The following is a 22,560-nucleotide window of genomic DNA, read 5'->3' as shown; positions in this document are numbered from 1 at the left end:
AACCATTATTTCATCCATTTGACAGATTTGAAAGACTATATGATCGTAATTTCTTTTATACGGAAAGTAAGAATCATACATCCTCAGTGATCAGCAGAATTAAATTGCTCATTGGAGCTTAGATTAAATCTTGTCTACATTAATCACTCGCAGCTTTTTCCCTGACTAAAGGACTCTCCAAAAACACGCTTACATGGATTTTTGGTGTGTGTTCTTGGCTGATCAGGGTAAAGCTCTTCATTAAAAACAGCGCACTGTTTCAAATGGTGTCTATTTTTATAAACACCACTCACTCGTCCAAAACCTCAGACAGAGTACCTTTTGTACAACACCAAGAAGGATATATTTATATATTATATATTATATGTATAGGTTATATATAGGTTGGCTTATACCCTTCTTGATTGGCCAAGTAAACAATTCAGTGTCTTGTCACTAATGTTCACATCAAGAGTCAGTCGGGAGGTTGCAATCACAGGTGGCCTTAATTCAGCTTTGTCTATATAGCTGATTGGGGCAGAATTACAGTATCTGTCTGACTGACCAATGGCAGACAGCTTATTGATTTTTTAATAATATTTGGTGATGGAATTACACACTTCACTTTGAACACACACAAGTTGGAACCGTTTCGAAATAGTGTTTAGCATTCTTTAAAACTGTCACCATGAAGAAGCCAAATGGAATGAAGACAAAACATGCCAATCTGAAATGATTTGCAACAGACTGGAATTTCTTTCATTCTGGCAAATGCTGATCCCGCTGCCACAATGAGACGATTGGAAGTTGTACCATTTACTCTAAATGGCTGTTTCTAAATAGCTGGAATGCTCATCTGAATTAGCATTCATGTGAATTTGCTGTTCCTCAGTTTTATATCCAGTGCTTGTTCATTTGCTGTTAAAAGTCTAGACATAGGCCTAATTGTGATTCTTTGCATCATTTGTGGTGAGGAAATAACCATAAACTTTAAACACAATAACTTTTAAAAACAATAGCTTTACAATAACAAAAGGCATAAATGTAAAATGGATGATTAAAGACTGCTGAGAATTATAAGGGATACTGGACAGAGCTGAATCAAACACATACAGCGCTGTTTTCCAATTCCTGAAATAATTACTGAGCCGATTTTAATGAATAGCTCAAAAAGGCATGTTGAGTCACAGTTGAGTCACTTCTTTTAGTGAATAAAATTATTAACCGTGACATTTAAATCGCTTTAGAAACTGATTTGTTATTCATATGACAATGTGTAATTAAAAATATATTTTGCAAAAATAAATACATTTAATATATTATCAGAGATATGTTTTGTTGTTGTTGTTTAATATAAAGTTAAGATCAATTAGGTTTTATAGTATTTACGTCACATCATAAAAAGGCAGATATATTTCCATTAAGATGGATGGATGGATGGAGGGATGGATATTCCATTATGATAAAAGACATATATTTAATATATATGCACAGATATGCACTTACGGTCTGAAAGTTCTGCAGTTCAGCCAGAGTCTTTTTGTCCACAACGACAGGGCCTTTGAGTTTGCAGTGGAAGGCTTCCTCGATTCTCCTGTAGGAGGTCATACTCTCTAGGGTGATCAGAGCTGTAGGCAGCTGACTGGGTTCGTTGGGCCTGTCCACTGCTGCTCGTCTCTCTGTGGCCTCTGTTAAAGCAGATAACATGTAGACACAACACTACATGCAGTTAAAGACACTTCATCAATGTATCTCTCAAAATGTCCTGCACATCTTCACAATGGTCACTTGATGATGAATAGAAAATATCCATCACTGAGATTTTCACGTGTTGTGGATCCTCACCTTTGATCATTTCTTTGAACTCTCGCAGCAGGACCTCTTGAGTGACTTCTGCCCCAGGGGATCCAGGAGGTCCGGGAGGCCCTGGAGGTCCAGGAGGTCCAGGGGGACCGGGCTGATGCAGAAATAAATATTACTGTTATAGAATTTCAAATAAATTTATTCAAGACTCAAATTTCTTTGAATGCTCAAAAGGGCATCTCACTATGACGTGTTACAACTTGAAATCTATTAAGGCATGTGTTATGCAATATCTTACAAATTTTCTGGGAGAGATAAATTAAAAGTTAATTCTCAGTCAATCAACTTTTGAAGTGCAGTACATATGTAACAATAGGTTACTGTCGTAACCCCGGTTCTCTGAAACATCGAGTGGAGAGATCCACCTATGGGAAGGGCATCCGTACCTGACCTCTGCAGAAGCATCCAATTGCACCAAGTCTGGCTAGACAGACAGAAGCGCGCAGCCAATGCCAGGTAAGGCCCCGCCCCCTTACCTAGGGGTATAATAATGGCTGCAGCGCTGCTATTCTCCAGTAAGTATATTCGCTTCTCGTGAGGCAAGCGGGGCAACGCTGGTGGATCTCTCCACTCGATGTTTCAGAGAACCGGGGTTACGACAGTAACCTATTGTTCTCTTTCATCATCTCGTGTTCGAGATCCACCTATGGGAGAGACATGGACAGCTCCCCGATTGCCCAATACACTCACAGTGAGGTTCTGAAAGCCAGAGAAGGACGGTCGCCCCAAAGAGGCGGTGCCTGACACGTCCCATACTCATGAACCTGCAATACTGATGCACAATCGTGACTACTGTGCATATGCAGCACATGAAAACATTTTGCATCACACACATGATAACCAATGTGCATATAATTACACCCAGAAAAGGACTGTAAAAACATGCTTAGTGACAGGGATGTGCATGGCCAGCCAGCCCATTCACTCCGTCGTCACCTCCAACAGGGTTGCAGGGAAGGGCTAAGCAGACCCCACCCCTAAAACCGAATGTGCTACCGAGATATTGGTGACATCCAGCCGGTAATAACGCACAAAGGTATGAGGAGAAGCCCAACTAGCAGCGGAGCAGATGTCCTTTAGCGACACTCCCCTAAACAAAGCCCAAGAGGTGGCAATGCCCCTCGTGGAATGAGCTCTGATGCCCCCTGGTGGCTGCATACCCTTTGATTCATAAGCCAAAGCTATAGCATTCACAAGCCAATGTGAGAGGCGTTGCTTAGAAATAGGATTCCCTCCATGAGGGGGTGCCCATGAAATAAAGAGCTGGTCGCTCTTCCGGAAAGCACTGGTCCTGTCCATATATGTCCGTAAGGCACGGACGGGACACAGAGCATTTAGCCTCTCATCCTCCAGGGAGGAAAAAGGTGGAGGGTGAAAAGCGGACAGCTCCAACACCTCCGAAGTGAACGCAGGGAAGCACTTCGGCATGAAGGCCGGATTAGGCCTAAGGGAAACCATATCTCCACTAAGAGAGAATTTAGTGCACGAGGGATGAACCGAAAATGCATGTAGCTCACTGACACGTTTGGCTGATGCCAAGGCCAAGAGCAAAGCTGTCTTGAAGGACAGCAGCTTTAGGGAAATACTTCCAAGAGGTTCAAAAGGATATTGAGACAGAGCCTCCAACACCATGGAGAGATCCCACTCAGGAACCGTCCTCCTGATGACTGGCAAGCGGCGACGGGCACCCTTCATAAATCTGCGGATTAGAGGATGCTGCCCGACTGTTGAGCCCTCAAAGCCCACATGACAGGCCGAAATCGCAGCCAAGTAGACCTTAATTGTGGAAAAAGACCTGTCTTTTTCTAGGAGGTCCTGGAGGAAACACAAAATATCAGGAACTGAGCACTGATAAGATGTGAGACCACGCCCATCACACCACCCTTCGAACACTCGCCACTTACTGCCATACAAGGATCGCGTAGAAACGGCCCTGGCATTCTGTATAGTAGCAATCACACGCGGCGAAAGCCCAAGTGCGCTTAGGTTCGTCCTCTCACGGGCCAAGCCCAAAGAGCCACCCTGTCCGGGTGCGGGTGATAAATCTCCCCGTTCGCTTGGGACAATAGATCCGTGCGGGGGGGAAGGCGCCACGGCTCGGCATATAACAGAGGGATTATCTCCGCCAGCCATGGTGCTTTGGGCCACCTGGGTGCTATCAGAATGAGAGACAGGCCCTGCTCTCTCACCCTGGCCAGTGTAGGAATTATCAGGCACAGGGGAGGAAAGGCATACAGCAGCACACTGGGCCACGGGTGGGCCAGTGCATCCACCCCGAGGGGCGCGTCCACGTCCTTTAGCGAGAAGAACATAGGACAATGGTAGTTTTCGCGCGAGGCGAATAGATCTACGGTTGCCTGTCCGAATCTCATCCATAACACAGCCACTATCTGCGGGTGAAGGCGCCAATCTCCGTAGATTGGGTTTCCCCTTGATAGAAGATCCGCACCTCTGTTTAGAAGGCCCGGAACATGAGTCGCGCGTAACGACAGGAAAACCCGTCCGCTCCACACTAGAAGCTTGTAAGCTAGAGCGTGAAGTTTCGACGAGCGCACGCCGCCCTGACGGTTGATATAAGCCACTGTCGTGGTATTGTCGCAGCGTACGAGCACATGATGTCCCTGCAGGCGAGGCAGAAAATGATTCAGAGCTTTCCATACGGCCATAAGCTCTAAATAATTTATGTGCGCTGAACTTAGTCTGCTCGGCCACAGACCGTTCACCGTTCTGCCCTCCTGGGTGGCGCCCCAGCCTGTTAAGGACGCATCTGTCGTCACAACTTTCCGCATCATAACCGTCCCCAGAGGGGTTCCCTGTGCGTAAAAGTCTGCGCTCTTCCAGTGGCGCAAGGCTGCCGAGCAGGCGCGCGTCACTATTACAGAGCGGCAAAGATCGCGCGTCGGGCTGAAATGTAGTGACAAAACCCATTTCATGAACGCTCTCATTCTCAGGAGTCCCAGCGGTACAACCTGGATTGATGAAGCCATAAGACCCTGCAGCCTGAGGCATGTGCGATATTGTACTTTCGCCCCCTCTCTGAACTGCGACAGACAGTTCATTAGAGAGAGAACGCGCTCTTGAGAGAGACGCGCTCGCATGGAGACTGAGTTCAACTCCAAACCCAGGAAAATGACATTCTGACTGGGTGTAAAATTGCTCTTGCTCACATTCACTCTGAACCCGAGAGATGTGATGTGCGTGAGCACACGGCAGGTGTCCTGCAATACTTTCTCTTTCGATTCGGCTACGATGAGCCAATCGTCTATGTATGTCAGAATCCTCAGACCTGACATTCTCATGGGTGCTAAACCCGCCTCCGCACACAGACAGAAGCACCGGGGGCTCAGACTGAGCCCAAACGGCAGAACTGTGAATTCGTAACATGTGCCTTGGTAGGCGAAACGAAGAAACTTCCTGTGTGACGGATAAATGCTTATATGGAAGAAAGCATCTTTCAGGTCGACCGATGTGAACCAGTCGTTCGGTTTTATGGCGCGGGCGAGCGAGCCATGAGTCAGCATTCTGAAATTGTATTTCCTCAAATGTTTGTTCAACACACGAAGGTCCAAAATAGGACGGAGAGCGCCGTCCTTTTTTGGGACCAGAAAATAACGAGAATAAAATCCCTGATTCATCAGACTGGGGGGCACCACTTGAATCGCTCCCTTGTTTAGGAGGGAGGATATTTCCTCTTTCAGAATGTGTGAGGCGTTCTCTTCCGTGTGTGAAGAGAGAACGCCGTTGAAATGCGGGGGTTTCATTGCAAACTGCAGTCTGTATCCCTGCATTATAGTACGCATCACCCACTCGGGAGCCGAAACAGTTCGCCAAGCCCATTCGTGACTTGCGAGCGTTCCCACCCGAGCTGCAGCGGGGCTGTGTAAGCCCAGCTGGTTTATTTGTGATACAATGGCGCCATCTAGTGGACACACCAGGGGCACCATGCAGGGGTTCAGACAGATTTCCTCTCTCTGCAGAGAGAGATCCTCTCTCCGTAACGAATTCATTTGATTCGTTTGTTTTAATGTGTTTTTTGTTTTTTTGTGTGTTTTGTGTTGGGGAAACACTGGGGCCGAAGCCTTTATTGGTTGGGTGAGGGGAACAGAGTGTATGCGGTGTGGTGACACTGCTTTTGCACTTTTCCTCACAACAGGCCCCCTGAACATGAGGGGGGAACACACACCGTTCATTAAACACATGGGCTGGGCAGCCTCGAACGGGGAGGAACCGATCCATCCACGGGAGACCCTGCGTCTTTTGAACGGGGGTCCTGGGACAGGAAGAGAGTCCGAAGGGCTCGAGGCCCGTGAACGCGGACTCGATGTCCCCATCAACCGAACATCAGGCAGGCCGCTTACGTTTCGAGTCGATGGGGGAAGGGTTAGGTGGTTTTCCCGCCGCGGCCGCGGCGGGAGTCGATTTTCCCCAGTGCTTAGCAGGCGGTGGGTTATTCTGCCGTTGTGGGGGTTTGTTGCGGGGCCTTTCCTTGCCCTGGTGGAAGTGTCGTCCCATGGCTGGAATGTTTGGCAAACGCGCAGGGGTTGTCTGGCGTGGGGCCGCCTTCCTAGGGAGACATAATTTGAAGGCCTCGTCCTCCTTCTTTTTGTCGTCACACCGTTGTTGCATCAATGCGACAGCGGGACCGAAGAGAGCCCGGCCGGGCTCAACCGACGCGCCCGCGATGCGCCGCTTCTCACTGTCAGGAAGGCCTGACAGGTTAAGCCAGAGCGCGCGCTCTCCCACCACAGAAAGCGCCATAGAGCGCCCGGAGGCTTGGACGGCCTGCCGAGCGTTACGAAGGACGAGGTCGTTCACCGTGAGGATCTCCTTCCACAGGGGTAGAGAAGGAGTTCCCTTTTCTAGCTGTTGGCCTAATTCGTCCAAAAGCTCCGCCTGGTAGGCGGAGAGGAGAGACGAGACGTTGAGGGCCCTGACAGCCAAGGCCGAGGACTTGTATGCGGCCTGGTGAACTGAGGCGGAAAAACGGTCCATCTTGTTTGGCAAGACCGGCTTAGGGGGAGCGAGCAGCCCGCCCTGAGCGGGGTTAAGGTGCCTGGCGATGGACGGCTCGATAGCGGGGGGGTCACCCATACCATGAGATGCCATATCTTTTACTTCAAGCCCCGAAAGGCCGTGTTTGAAGTCGAGCGGGTCGCTCCAATTGTGCCTCATATGCTTAGCGCACGCTGGAAGGACGGGGAAGAGTTGTTTCCTCGGACCGGGAGGAGGTCCCAACACTTTCCCGTCGTAAATATCCCTCTCCTGGTCGGTGGCGCTCTGTGGAGCCGGCCACTCAATGTTGAGGCGAGCGGCCGCTCGCTCACACACTTCCAGGAGGATGGACTGAGGCAGGGCTGCGTGGCCGCTAGCCTGGGGAACGCCAGAGGGCGGGATGGCCTCCTCGTCCTCTGAGACCCCGAGAAGGGCCGCATCATCCTCATCGCCGGAACCGGCCGGTCCGTCGGCGAGCATGAGGTTGCCCGCGAAGATGTCCTCTTCGGGGAATGCGGGATTGGGCTGGTCAGCCCAAACAAGTGAGGATGCGCCCCGGGAGTCCCCCGGTAGCGCGTCGTCGTCACCGTGTCCCCCATCTGAGTCAGAAAAACCGAGCTCGGCGCACTGGGTCGCTGCAACTTTAAGACGGCGTCGTAAAAGCTTTCTGGGCAGCATAAGGCAATTACTGCAATTTTCCGGGTTCTCCAATGCTTCTTGAGCGTGTTTAAGGCCCAAGCAAACCACGCAGAACGGGTGAAGATCCTTAGCAGCGATTAGCGCTCCACACGCGGCCGGGCAGGCCCGTGATAGGCTATTCCCCGGAGAAGCGGTAGGTTTTGAAAGCGACATACCGGAGAAGAAATCGGAAAAATCCGTGGCGGGCAGCCGTGGGAGCAGGTGAACGACGAGAGCGTGGGCGGCTCTGAATGCAGAACACAGCAGAAAAAGGCTGAGAAGACGACAGTCACGTCTGGCGGAGGCTGATCGGTCGATATGTCCTCCTGAAGACACGAAGGTGAGCAGCGTAATCCAACCGAACTGTGTCAATGCAGAGATCGCGAGAAGCGAATGTCAACTGGAGAATAGCAGCGCTGCAGCCATTATTATACCCCTAGGTAAGGGGGCGGGGCCTTACCTGGCATTGGCTGCGCGCTTCTGTCTGTCTAGCCAGACTTGGTGCAATTGGATGCTTCTGCAGAGGTCAGGTACGGATGCCCTTCCCATAGGTGGATCTCGAACACGAGATGATGAAAGAGAACTGTGCTTGTTAGTTCATAATGGCACCTACAAATTGTCTCTAGCTACATATTTTATTAATTAGCCATCACAAAATGTCTTGTACAGTCCTCTGTCCCTAATATTGCTTTTTTTGGTCTGAAACAGGACAGAAATATGCAAAGATCAAGAACTGTTTTCAAGTGAAAAGAGTTTTAAACAAATGTTGGTTGTGTTTGATGTGAGAGGACAACAGGGCTTTTCAATGGAGGAACCGTTATTGTAGATTATGGACTGGTATTTTGGCCAAAAGTGAAAGTTATAAAGTTAAATTAAAAATCCTGGATTTGTTTTTTTACAAATATGCAGCTTTTCACTTCACAAGACATTCTGTGTTAGATTGGAGTTGTGCGGATTACTTGTGGATTATTGTGATGGTTTTTTCAGCTGTTTGGACTCTCATTCTGACTGCACTCATTCACTGGAGAGGATAAATTTGTGAGCAAGTGATGTAATGCTAAATTTCTCCAAATCTGTTCTGATGAAGAAACAAACTCATCTAATGAGTAAATTCTCTGCAAATTTTCATTAATTGGGTAAACTATTCCTTTAACTTGTTAAGACATTCTTAAATTCCAAATTTTTGATTTTACAAGAATTGTTCTGTACATTCTGGGTGAATGAAATTCCTCTGCTTCCCACACTTTCAGCTCTGTCTCGCTGTCGATTATGTGTTTGACATTTGATAATATGTGATCATAAAAACTTTCCGCACCAGTGGTCGTTTTCGCTTTCGGCATTTTCCGGGAAAGTTGCCCACAGGTCTCTTCACAAAATCCATCCATGATCCAAGAGGGTCCACTCTCTGGTTTTCACTGACCTGCTGAATAAAAACACAGGAATGTTCATTTATATGGCGTGCATGGTTTGCATATTTCTGTATAAGAAGAATTCTGGATATAATGCACACGTGACACATAATATTTGGTTTGGCTAGTATACTCTGTCATGTATGAACTTCTGAGAGGAGATTAGAGCGAGCAACGAAGGAGACGAGGAGTACATCAATCGAGCAAATTATAATGACATCAAGGAAACAAGGAAACCTCATGTAGCACAGGCTGACATGAACATGAACGTGAACATGAACATGAACATGAACATGAACATGAACATGAATAATATATAATACTATAATACTATAAAAATAGGTAATAATACCCTGAACTAAGAACAGGGAATGCTATTTAAACACATGACAAGACAAGGGGATGAGACACACCTGGGATCAATAGAAATAAATCGGGTACACCTGGAATCAAATCAACACAATGGGGACAACAACAGGAAGGAATCAAATAAAGGCAAACAGGAACTCAATAGGAACATACACATGACAGATTGCTCCCCTCCTGGATGGTGTGTCCCGTGCCATAACAGTATCATTGTGGAGGGGGTGCGGATGGAGACAAGGAGAGCCTCCAGTGGAGATCAGCAAGTAATGGCTGAGCAGGGGATTCAGGGAGCGATGGAGGACCAGACAGTACAGGGAGCCGTGGAAGAGTGGACAGTACAGGGAGCCGTGGAAGTGCAGACAGTACAGGGAGCCATGGAGGAGCAGAGAGTACAGGGAGCCATGGAGGAGCAGACAGTACAAGGAGCCATGGAGGAGCAGACAGTACAGGGAGCCATGGAGGAGCAGACAGTACAGGGAGCCATGGAGGAGCGGACAGTACAGGGAGCCATGGAGGAGCAGACAGTACATGGAGCCATGGAGGAGCAGACAGTACAAGGAGCCATGGAGGAGCAGACAGTACAGGGAGCCATGGAGGAGCAGACAGTACAGGGAGCCATGGAGGAGCAGACAGTACAAGGAGCCATGGAGGAGCGGACAGTACAGGGAGCCATGGAGGAGCAGACAGTACAGGGAGCCATGGAGGAGCAGACAGTACAAGGAGCCATGGAGGAGCGGACAGTACAGGGAGCCATGGAGGAGCAGACAGTACAGGGAGCCATGGAGGAGCAGACAGTACAGGGAGCCATGGAGGAGCAGACAGTACAGGGAGCCATGGAGGAGCAGACACTACAGGGAGCCATGGAGGGCCAGACAGTACAGGGAGCCATGGAGGAGCAGACAGTACAGGGAGCCATGGAGGAGCAGACAGTACAGGGAGCCATGGAAGAGCAGACAGTACAGGGAGCCATGGAGGAGCAGACAGTACAGGGAGCCATGGAAGAGCAGACAGTACAGGGAGCCATGGAGGAGCAGACAGTACAGGGAGCAATGGAAGAGCAGACTGTACAGGGAGCCATGGAGGAGCAGACAGCACAGGGAGCCATGGAAGAGCAGACAGTACAGGGACCCATGGAGGAGCAGACAGCACAGGGAGCTATGGGGGAGCAGACAGTAAAGGGAGCCATGGAAGTGCAGACAGTACAGGGAGCCATGGAGGAGCGGACAGTACAGGGAGCCATGGAGGAGCGGACAGTACAGGGAGCGATGAAAGAGCAGACAGTACAGGGAGCCATGGAAGTGTGGACAGTACAGGGAGCCATGGAGGAGCAGACAGTACAGGGAGCCATGGAGGAGAGGACAGTACAGGGAGCCGTGGAAGTGCAGACAGTACAGGGAGGCATGGAGGAGCAGATAGTACAGGGAGCCATGGAGGAGCGGACAGTACAGGGAGCCGTGGAAGAGCAGACAGTACAGGGAGCCATGGCGGAACAGGTGACTCAGGAGGCCATGGCAGATCCTCTGTGACCTTAGCTGGCTCGACCACCATGGCCACGGGCAAAAAAAAACATGTTTTTAGTGGAAATTAAGATTGCTGGGGAGGGTTCTGGAGGGGATTCCGATTCTGGAGCACTCCTTGGGTTAAGCATGGGGACAGGAGCCCCCACTGGACTAAACTCAGAGACAGGAGCCCTCACCGGGCTAAAATCGGGGACAGGAGCCTTCACCAGGCTACACTCGGGCACAGGAGCCCTCCCTGGGCTAAGCCCTCGCTGAGTATAACTGGGAATCTGGAGCCCTCCCTGGGCTTCACAGGGGATCAGGAACCGACATTGGAGTGAGCTCTGGGACTGGAGCCGACACTGGAGCAAGCTCTGGGGCTGTAAACAGTCTTTTCCTCCTCATCCTCCTCCCTTGGTTACAGGTGATTAGGGTGACCGTCGGTGGGCTTGTTGTTGCAGCAGCTGGCGAGGCAGACTCGGGAACGGTCAGTGGGCAGGAAAGAGACAGAGTCGGCGGGCTTGACTGAGGGACAGCCGGTGGAGAGGATTCTGACCCTGGATGACTGGCTCTCCAGACCCTGGATGACTGCCTCCTTCCGGTCGAGGTTGGTAGTGTCAGGGAGCTCAGTGGGGCAATGGTATGTGATCCCGAGCCAGAACAGCATCACCAGGAACCACCAGGAAGCTACACGAATGCCCTCGGGTAGAAGATCAGGTTGTGACTCGCCTGAGCCACCACGATAAATAAAGCTTGTTTGATCACACAGGAAAACTAAACCCCTTTAAAAGCTGGAAAAAAATTAAGGATTTCGGTCTGGTATTCTGTCAAGGTTGAACTACTGAGAGGAGTAAGGAGTGAGGAATGAAGGAGACAAGGATTACATCAATCAAGAGAATTTTAATGACATCAAGGAAACAAGGAAAACTCACGTAGCACAGGTTGACATTAACATGAACAATTCCAGACTCTAAATATATTAAATGACCCAGACCCTAAATAGATATATAATGATTGAGTCATTGGGTGAAGTTCTAACTGTGTGATTTATCAGATATTTAATTCAGAGATCATTCTCCAGTTGGCACTGAGTGCAGTGCATCATAGCTACATAACTAAATCCAAGTCATAATTTCTTCTTATAAACCCTCTCAGGAAAATTATGTCTAAAGATCCTAATAAACGGTGCCAGACATCAAGGCAGGCTGCACCACTGCAGTAAAGGAATGGGTCTTTTGTGTGGCATGCAGCACTACCTCATGCCAAACACAGTCAGTCAAATTTTCTCTTGAGGACTTTACTCTTTGCTTAATTAGTCCTTCTCAGTACTTCTCTCAGGTGCTACGTCAAGTTTGCCCAGTAGGGTCTGTGAAAAACAAACAGCCTTTCAAAACTGATCTCTCTCAACAAGTTTCCATGAGCACAACGTTACAGTTCACCTAAAAATGAGAGGCCCGAGACATTACATTATACTGTGGGTTCCTTTTTGCAACTGTTGCAACTGTTACAATTTAATTTATACTGTCAAAATGATTCCATATTTCACCAGTCATTAAGATCCATCTCCTTGTTGTTCATGAATTAAATTTCATCTCTAAATTTCAAAAGATAAGAAAATGTTTTTATTTAAAAGGTGAAAACCCACTCTACATTGACTTTTAATTGAATAGCATTTTTACACATTACCCACAAATTTAACTTACACTCTATCAGAATACAAAACTAAATCTGAAATAATTATATAAATATGAAATATAAATATTTCTATATACATAATTGTTACTTGACCAACTAACCACCAACAATACAGAGCTGACAATGTTTTTACTTAGATGAAACGTAAGGCTTTATAAATCCCAGTAACCATGTACTGAATCTCATTGAGCCCTTCCCTAAACTTCAAATGACTGCGATTGCGATAGGAACAGAGATAGAGAAAAGTTGTAGAGGTGAGCTGTCTGAAATGGAATTTGTTTAGGTTTGGCACAAAGACCTGGATCACTTATCTGTTAAACTAACACACTGCATCTCTTTACAAGAAAGACCTGCCTCACGTTAAGCTGTAATAAAATAACCTCTTTGTGTTTTTTTATACATCCTGGAATGAGGTAAGCTCATATTTTTGATTGGGTATAATTTTTTTCTCTCCCTCTATTCTTGTGACAGAAGACAAAATAAACAACTTAACTAGCACACAAGCCTCTAGCATGTTGGATGTCTGAGTGTTATTGTTGTGAATTAGAAGCCTGGAGACAGCCAAAAGACGGACAGATTTGTACAGATACTGTTACAGCAGAAGGCAATCCCTTAGATCTTCCAACACCGGCAGAAGACATCATTTGTTTCTTTTCCATTGTCTTTTATGGAATGCTTTATAAATACAGACTGCAGCGCAGAGCAGGCTAGTCGTGCCAAAAAAAGATCCGCAGGATTCTAATATTACCAAAAATAACAAATGCTCAGGTCATGAGGTCCCCCAAATACTGTTGATTCAACATGGTTCTATTAAGGATCAATATCGACTTTGGCGGGTCCATTGAGTTATTTAATTTCCTGTGCTGAATAGAAGTCTAAGCCACAGATGCTAACACAGAAGCTAACTTAAATCTCAAGAGGAATGTACTGTCTTTTGACCTCGCCAAGAGAGTTAACAATCAGTTTCCACAAGATTGAAAAGGTGGACAAGTCAACACATTCACTTCAAAATATATGAGGAACTTCCATTAACACTTCGAATGATCAGAGTTGGATCAGTCGGTGTATGGGGAGGAACCATAATTCTGTCAAGACAAGGATTAACTTGCCTGAATTTGCTGCTTGGAAATGTCGTAGAAGTTTGTGAAGACACATCTACAGTATATCTACTTTTATCATGTTCCCTCATGTTCTTTGTTCCAAAGGTATAGACCTTTCTCTGACTGTCAGAAAGCTAGGATTCTTTAAGTATGGACATACAGTTAAAGTTCTTTTGGATGCAAAGGAACATTTTCACAGAGACTTTAGGCTGATATGGAATGTGCAGCGGTCTGCTCAGTGCGATAAACTTTCCAATATTTCAGGGTGCTGTGTACACAGTTGATTCGGTTGACAGCGGTACCATGGCTTGTCTGAAAAGCCCTAAACCCTGAAGAATTTTAGACCATGACAGATCATGGCAAGCTGTTATTATCTCAGCATACCACTGGCGTGGATTTTTCTCTTATAAGTTTGTTTTGGGGCTGTTTAAACAGCAGAGCTGTGTGGAGCAAAGCTGCCAAATGCTCCATTAGAGACGGAGTAAAAAAAAGTCAAGCAAAATGTTTTGACGAGAGTCTGAAAGAAAGCTGAGAAAAAGAGACTTATGAGACTTTATAATAACTCCACTAAGCAAACACATAGCTATTTTCATATTAATAAAAAAACACATTATGGAAACTGTGTCTAATATATATATATATATAACTCTTCTGCAAGTGCAAGCAAGAATCTGTAATTACAAAAGTAATTTACTTATGTAGCATGATAAACTTCTGTTTAATTGTTAAATGGTGGTTAACCAAATGCAATTTCATTTTTTGGGGTATACCAGAACAAAGTGCCTGGGCGATTCAATTAAATCTGCAGTGCACATATTAGTTTAGTGTTAGAGTTATTTCTGAGGATTGATGAAAAAGCATTGCAGTATTTAGTTTTAATGATTAACTTAATAGTCTTGAAACATTATTTAGGTAAGAATAGAATATAACAATTCCAACATATACATATCAAACAATAATTTTTAGATTTGAACGGTGTATTTAGAGAAAATGTTTTTTAAAAATCAGTTTATTTTCAAGAGAAAAACGTCAGTGACTATTTTTGTGGCAGCATGCCATAGAAAACATAAACACGGCCATAAAAATCTGCCCGGAGGCCACAATCAACAATTATGCAGCAGTGTTTGATTGTGAAAAACCTTATAACCTCATCTAGGCAGCGTATCCATTTCATTACACAGCCTGAAGGTACGAAATGACACAAAATGTTTTTACTTGTCATTAACTGAATAGTACATAGTCCAGACTTTACAAACTGGGTCTGTTCTAACACAGCCATGTGGTTTGGTGACATTTTATGAAGAAATTGCTTCTGTTTGTTGATTTTTGTACCTCAGGTCCAAAATTTACCAGACATTACAGTAACACACTGAAAAGTATGTAGCTAAAAATACCAAACCATTAGGACTATTTCTGTCTAAATGTAGAATTTTGTAAAAGCATTCCAAATTCAAATGTCAATGTTTAGAAAAACTATTTGAAAATTAAAAATGCTTACAATAACACGTATAAAACTCTGCAAAGATGCAACAGCCATCCCGTAAAAATAACACCAGTTAACATTGAAAAATAAATAAAGCATGCAATTCAAACACATCAGAAATAGTTGGCAAAAAAAACTATACAGGTGCTCTACAGTGAAAACAGCGACTGAGGGCTTTCCCAAAGTTATTGTTGTTTCTCCAGGGGTGTATCATGACTGTCTGTGCATTCATCCATGCATGGCTTGATGATTTTACCCATCCCATGCCTTTGTGGAAGGATCTCCTTTAACATATCAACATTACTTCCCAATTCACCCACCATTTCTCGTATATACCCTGACTTATAAAAGACAGCCGTGAAGGACACCAAATATGGCTGAACATGAATATTCACTTTCCCTAGTCTCATAGACATGGTATGTGTGCGATAGAACAAATTGCGATGATGGTATGTTCCCAAACACAGCTTTATTGGTCGGTACACAGTTTTATGGGTTTGATTATATGGACACATTCACACCACACCTCAGATTCTTACCTGCAATTATAGTTTCTTTTGGTACCAAGTCATTACGCCTTTGGAACTCAGAACATAGAGATACAAAAAGCTAAATGATTATTTGGCTGGATATCAAGCAGCAGAAAGCTTCAAAGGCCATCATTTAACAGGTAACAGACCCGGCACCACTGTATATTTCATTACCGAGGCCTCATTATTCTGTAATTCCTTCCCTGTGGACAAGGTCTGATAACTAATACACTCCAAATGGTCGAAATATAGAATTTTTATTTTGCATGTATGTTGAATATTTGTTTGGCAGTTACCATAAAGCTCCTTTCATCACATTCTTCCATTGCAGGCAGTTAGCCGCTTTGTTATTACTCGGGGGGGCTGGAAATGCCCCTATTACAGGCCCCCAGGTCATTAAACAGTGACATCAAAGATGTCTGAATCCAATTTACTCTCTGTCTTCACTCATACCAAGCACAACAGCATGTATGTGTCAGAATACACTTGTAACTTTACAAAACTAACATGTAGGCCAGGTAATGAGGCCTTGTGTTGTTTAAATAACTCTTTCTGTTCCATGCCATCGTAGCAGGGTAAACTTCGTTTAGATATTTATATGTATATCAAGTGTGCATTCCTGGCTAGTGAAGACATGCGAGGGGAGAGAGAGCCACAAGTCTTATTATGAGATCTACTGAGGAATTATCCTGCCCTCATCTTGCCATAAAAAAGTCAAAGAGTTGAAGATAATCTTATTGCAGCATCACACCTGCTTTGTGTGCAAATTATAACGTAGAGCTAGTTTGCACTGGTGCTCATTTCCCTTATTATCTGTGGTAGGTCAAATGGACAGCTGAGAAATTCTTCAGATAAACACCTAGTGACGTACTATAATGCTGCACTCAAGGATGGTGAATAATTCCTGTGGGTTTTGGGATTCTGAAAGTTATTCAGTAGTAATTTTGAACACAAGAGATAAAACAGGGTTATTTTAAGATTATATCTCACACATATGTGATGAATACTATTTAAATTGTAGCTAATGAAAACATGTGTGAGATGTTCATATGAAGTGCTATAGGAAAAGTTGTGTCTTTTGGTTTAGGGCAGGTTTTTTTATTTGAGTTATTTGTACCCCATTTAATGTCTGTACATGCTGTTCCTCTGTTCCTTGTACTCTGTGTTCTAATGTGAATGTCCCAATGGCCACTGTTCAAGTAAATATCAGGGCTGGATTAAAATATTTATATTCTTTGCAATTAATCACATTTGCAAAATAAGTCATTTTTAATATTAAACAACATTGTTTTTTTGAGAACACAATGTTTTCATGGATTCTTCAATACTCAAGACAAAACAGAGACAACTCACCATTCACTGGTCCCTCTCGTGTATCAATTGTCGATTGGATTGGATTTGAATCAGATTCACAAACTCGCTATAAGAATCCACTGTTGATTCAGTTTAACTTGAATCTGATTCATTAGTCTATATTTCTGCTATAGAAAAAACACATCTCTGTTAATTGATATTTAGGGCTATAATAGGTAGGGCAACTTTTGATTTAAACAGGTAACTCATCTTTTTGAATAATCATTAAAAGAATCGTCTCAAGAGACTTCTTAGTCATTGGAATTAAACTACACTTGTCATGCAGTATGTTTTGATTCACTAAAAGGAACCGGCTTATAAGAGTCATTTGTTTTATGAATCGAACTCCATTGGTTGCAATGTACTCTATGTTTTAAGAAACTAAAATTAACCAGCTCTTAAGAGTTGTTAATTCATTAGGCGAATTACACTGGTTTCACTATGTTTTGATTCGTTAAACAGAACCGGATCATTATTGTCATTACACTGGTTGCACTGTATTTTTTGTTACAATAAACGAACCTGCTCATAAGATCCATTTGTCTGTGAATCTAATTACACTATTTGAACTACTTGTTTTTTGATTTACTAAAAAGAAGTGTATCATAAGAGTCATTTGTTCATGAATCAGACTACACTGGCCATGTTGATTTTGAATGAAGCCCTTCACACCCTGCTAAATAAGTAAATGTAAATGAAAAACACAGAACGCAGTGACATCTACAGGACAATAAACACTGATATTGGGATTTTAAGAATTGAATAGGCCTATAACATATATTGGTAGCTGGACATATGGACAAAACCCACCTATACCTGTAAAACTGATCTCCATCTCTATGAATGTCATCCAGGGTCCCAAGCCCGAGTGACGCTTACTGGCAGTGACAAATCTGGCAAAACATTGGGTTTTAGACTTATTATGTCATTACTCTCTGATTGTACAGGACAAGATGAAAAGAATGTAAGTATGGGGAGGGAGAGTGACTAATCCTTCTCGAGGTGTCCTCTTTCAGGACCCTTTCTGTGAGGCTTTGTGAGGGGCTTATGCAGCCTGATGCCCCAGTTTTTTCAGGGGGCCACACCGCCCCTATCGGATGTCCCAGACACAGCGGAGTCAGCCTGTCCTGTGAATGACAGAATCAATGGGCTGGGAAAGAGCTCTGCCAAGGGTCTTTAAATATCTCCCCACCTAACCTTCCCAGGAATCACATCATGACCGCCTGCCTGTGTTGAGCCATAAAGATGAGGAGACAAGGAGGAGAAGGTAGCAAAGGACACACCTCGGATGCAATGAAGGTACAGCATCGAGAGTTTGACTCAAGTTCAAATGTCTTTTCACTCAGAAATTGCTAGTAAATTAAATAATTACAAAGAACATTGCAAATAATATTGAGTTAAATAAAAATAGAAGTAATAAGACTGAAATAGTGAGTTCTAGTAAAACATAGGCCTACTTAATCTTTCTTTGATTTAAAACTAATAAATACATTTTACAGTATATATTATACTGTCTTATATTGACTGTCCCTTATTGAAAATTCCTTCATATTAATGTCAAAATAAACACAATGTGGAGATAAAACACACAACCAGACTGTCACAACATTCAGTGATGTGTTAAAATTCAATAAGACAATAACCCTTGTCAGCAAAATCACTGAAGCAGTTATAGTGAGAGTGGTTGGCACAGGGGAAGCTGGGAGTTACTTGAGAATGCCAACTCTATTTGTGGGCTGAGACAGGAGCTAATTTTCCAATGGAAACCCTGATATCTAAACAATACAGGAGCAATAAACAAATACAGAGTTGGAACAGTAATATGTTGGCCTTGGTGGAGCCAGAAAATGTCAGTGCACTTATGCACAATAATTCAACACAATATGATATTTTCCAAGGTTTATGCACATAGAAATGAATGGTCATTCTGTATTTATTTATTTATTTTATATGCAAATGCAAAAATGTCCCCGTTTACCATTCTCATCATCCGAAACCTAATGACACCAAGTCTCAAATAACAAACAAGCCCTCCTTCGCGCACTGGTAGAAAACCCCTACTGAGAGAACTAATCGATGCTCTGATCAGGCCTTCTGAATGTGCATTCTTCACATATCTATATACAACCGCTCTATTTATCATTCTGAATCTCATTCTGTTGAGCTGTTCTGAAGAATTAGACCGGCCTAATTCTCAAGAAACACATGTTTGAGTCTGTGCCAAGCTAATCAAAAATACTTGTAGCATCTCCATCATGGGCTTTGGATGAGCTCGCTCTAAGCTTGTTTGAATAGCCAAAGTTTGCAAAGCAGCTGACGACTTCTGATCAGGCGCATTTACAAAGTATGAGAGACAACTGTAAGTGGCAAATGCAGTCAGCTTTGCTTTCTGATGAGTGTGCTGACATATTTAACAGAGCATTTAAAACACATCATTTTAAGGTATTTTCTCGGCCTGGCTGTTACAAGGTGATTTTGACACACTATGAGGAATGACTGGTAACTACATGCATTACATTTACACATTTGGAAGAAGATTTTAATCTAAATAAGTTAAAGTGCATTTAAGGTATATACAGGTGCATCTCAATCAATTAGAATGTTGTGGAAAAGTTCATTTATTTCAGTAATTCAACTCAAATTGTGAAACTTGTGTATTAAATAAATTCAATGCACACAGACTGAAGTAGTTTAAGTCTTTGGTTCTTTTAATTGTGATGATTTTGGCTCATATTTAACATAAACCCACCAATTCACTATCGCAACAAATTAGAATATGGTGACATGGCAATCAGCTAATCAACTCAAAACACCTGCAAAGGTTTCCTGAGCCTTCAAAATAGTCTCTCAGTTTGGTTCACTAGGCTGCACAACCGTGGGGAAGACCGCTGATCTGACAGCTGTCCAGAAGACAATCATCGACAAACATCCATTGCCAAAAAAACTGGAAGTTCACAGAGTGCTGTATCCAAGCATGTTGAAAGTTGAGTGGAAAGAAAAAGTGTGGAAGAAAAAGATGCACAACCAACCAAGAAAACCACAGCCTTATGAGGATTGTCAAGCAGACTCGATTCAAGAATTTGAGTGAACTTCACAAGGAATGGACTGAGGCTGGGGTCAAGGCATACAGACATGTCAAGGAATTTGGCTACAGTTGTTGTATTCCTCTTGTTAAGCCACTCCTGAGCCACAGACAACATCAGAAGCATCTTACCTGGGCTAAGGAGAAGAGGAACTGGACTGTTGCCTAGTGGTCCAAAGTCCTATTTTCAGATAAGAACAAGTTTTGCATTTCATTTGGAAACCAAGGTCCTAGAGTCTGGAGGAAGGGTGGAGAATCTCATAGCCATTTAAGTTGCTTGAAGTCCAGTGTTAAGTTTCCACAGTCTGTGATGATTCGGGGTGCAATGTCATCTGCTGGTGTTGGTCCATTGTGTTTTTTGAAAACCAAAGTCACTGCACCCGTTTACCAAGAAATCTTGGAGCACTTCATGCTTCCTTCTGCCGACCAGCTTTTTGAAGATGCTGATTTCATTTTCCAGCAGGATTTGGCTGCCCACACTGCCAAAAGCACCAAAAGTTGGTTAAATGACCATGGTGTTGGTGTGCTTGACTGGACAGAAAACTCTCCAGACCTGAACCCCATAGAGAATCTATGAGGTATTGTTAAGAGAAAATGAGAAACAAGAGACCAAACAATGCAGATGAGCTGAAGGTCACCATCAAAGAATCCTGGGCTTCCAGACCAACTCAGCAGTGCCACAAACTGATCACCTCCATGCCACGCTGAATTGAGGCAGTAATTAAAGTAAAAGCTTCCCCTAGCAAGTATTGAGTACATGTACAGTAAATTAACATACTTTTCAGAAGGCCAACAATTCACTAAAATACATTTTTATTGGTCTTATGAAGTATTCTAATTTGTTGAGATAGTGAATTGGTGGGTTTTTGTTAAATGTGAGCCAAAATCATCACTATTAAAAGAACTTAAACTACTTCAGTCCGTGTGCACTGAATTTATTTAATTCACGAGTTTCACAATTTGAGTTGAATTACTCAAATAAATGAACTTTTCCACAACATTCTAATTTATTGAGATGCACCTGTAATTTAGGGTGATATCAGCTAAATTGGGCCACTTTTTGGTAAATCGTTTGGGACAATAATACAATACCATATATGCCTATTCCATGTGTATTTATGATTAATAATGACTGTTTTTGATAATTTTGTGTTGAAATTATGTAATAAAATATAATTATTTAGGCCCTACAGTTCTTGAAACATCAGTGGTGCCAACTTTTTTTGCATGAGCAGTTTAAGGTAAAATGGGCCAGCTGTTCAGGTAAAATGGGCCGGTCAAACTGCAAAGGGAAATAGTAATTTATCATCAATTTTAATTTCAAAACAACTGCTTATACAGCCACATAACATTTAAACTGCATTAAAAAAACATATCCATATGTGCCATTAAAAAAAAAAAATACATTTTGGGTGCAAACCCACATATTCAAATGTGCAATTAAAAAAGTCAATTTTGGAACAACATAGATCAGTGAACTGATGTCAGTTGTGTGTGTGTTTTTTGTGTACTTGTTTTTCTATTCTGGTGGGGACTTAAACCTGAATACACACAGACTCATGGGGACTCGTGTCATGGTGGGGACCTAAATTGAGGTCCCCACGGGTAAACAAGCTAATAAATTACACAGAGTGAAGTTTCTTGAAAATCTAAAAATGCTGAAAGTTTCCTGTGAGGGTTAGGTTTAGGGGTAGGGTTGGTGTAGGGCGATAGAAAATACGGTCTGTACAGTATAAGAACCATTATGCCTATGGAGAGTCCCCACGAGGATAGCTGACCAGACTGTGTGTGTGTGTGTGTGTGTGTGTGAGAACAATACATTTAGAACAAAATGTGCAAATTACAAAAATTCACATTCAAAATTGATAACTGATAACTGATTTGTGTGTGTGTGTGATGAAAGTTTTTTTCAAACACAGTCTTTGCAAATTAAACCATCGTCATCAAAGATACCATTCTCTTCACCACAGCTCTCGTGAAACCAGGCAGAACATGGATCACATTTTATGTTTGTACACCTTTGGTATGAGAGCCCTGGGTTCAAATCCACCAATGTGTCCCTGAGCAAGACACTTAACTTCTAGTTGCTCCAGAGGCGTGCAACCTCTGACATATATATATAGTAATTGTAAGTCGCTTTGGATAAAAGCATCAGCTAAATGTAAATATATATATAAATTGACACACACACACATGTGTATATGTGTTTGTGAGTGACACAGATGATGGCCCATTTTAGCTGAAACCATGTGGCCCATTTTACCTGAGTGGGTTAAGGTAAATTGGGCCGCCAAGAAAAACATCACTTTTTCAAAAAATATGTTCCTATACCAAACTAACAACATTATTTCTGATTGATGCCATCAAGGCAGATATTATGCATATTTTTTTTATGTGCATGTTTGTTTTTTTATAGATTTATCATCCTTATAATAGTTTAGTTACATTTGGTATGCCAGGCTACTTACCATGCAGCTCTCTGGTGCAGTCTCCATAAGAATTATTACCCCACCCACCATAGCAACCATAAA

General features: G+C 43.5%; 1 protein-coding gene across 3 annotated transcripts in view; it reads right to left on the bottom strand.

Moving 5' to 3' along the window:
• The window catches only part of LOC127945116 (adipolin), a 30,197-nt gene that overhangs the window by 5,654 nt on the left and 1,983 nt on the right, over positions 1–22,560 (bottom strand). For 2 of the 3 annotated variants that reach the window (XM_052541696.1, XM_052541694.1), the window contains exons 2-4: positions 8,828–8,935; positions 1,825–1,936; positions 1,486–1,667 (exon numbers count right to left, since the gene is read on the bottom strand). In XM_052541696.1, coding sequence (XP_052397656.1) covers positions 1,486–1,667; positions 1,825–1,936; positions 8,828–8,935 — 402 coding nt within the window. The remainder of the gene's footprint in view (positions 1–1,485; positions 1,668–1,824; positions 1,937–8,827; positions 8,936–22,560) is intronic. The other variant, XM_052541695.1, reaches the window with a different exon arrangement.

The sequence above is a fragment of the Carassius gibelio genome, chromosome A23 (assembly GCF_023724105.1).
Source record: "Carassius gibelio isolate Cgi1373 ecotype wild population from Czech Republic chromosome A23, carGib1.2-hapl.c, whole genome shotgun sequence".
Lineage (NCBI taxonomy): Eukaryota > Metazoa > Chordata > Actinopteri > Cypriniformes > Cyprinidae > Carassius > Carassius gibelio.
The sequence above is the reverse complement of the archived record's forward strand: the minus strand, read 5'-3'. Positions and strand labels throughout refer to the sequence as shown.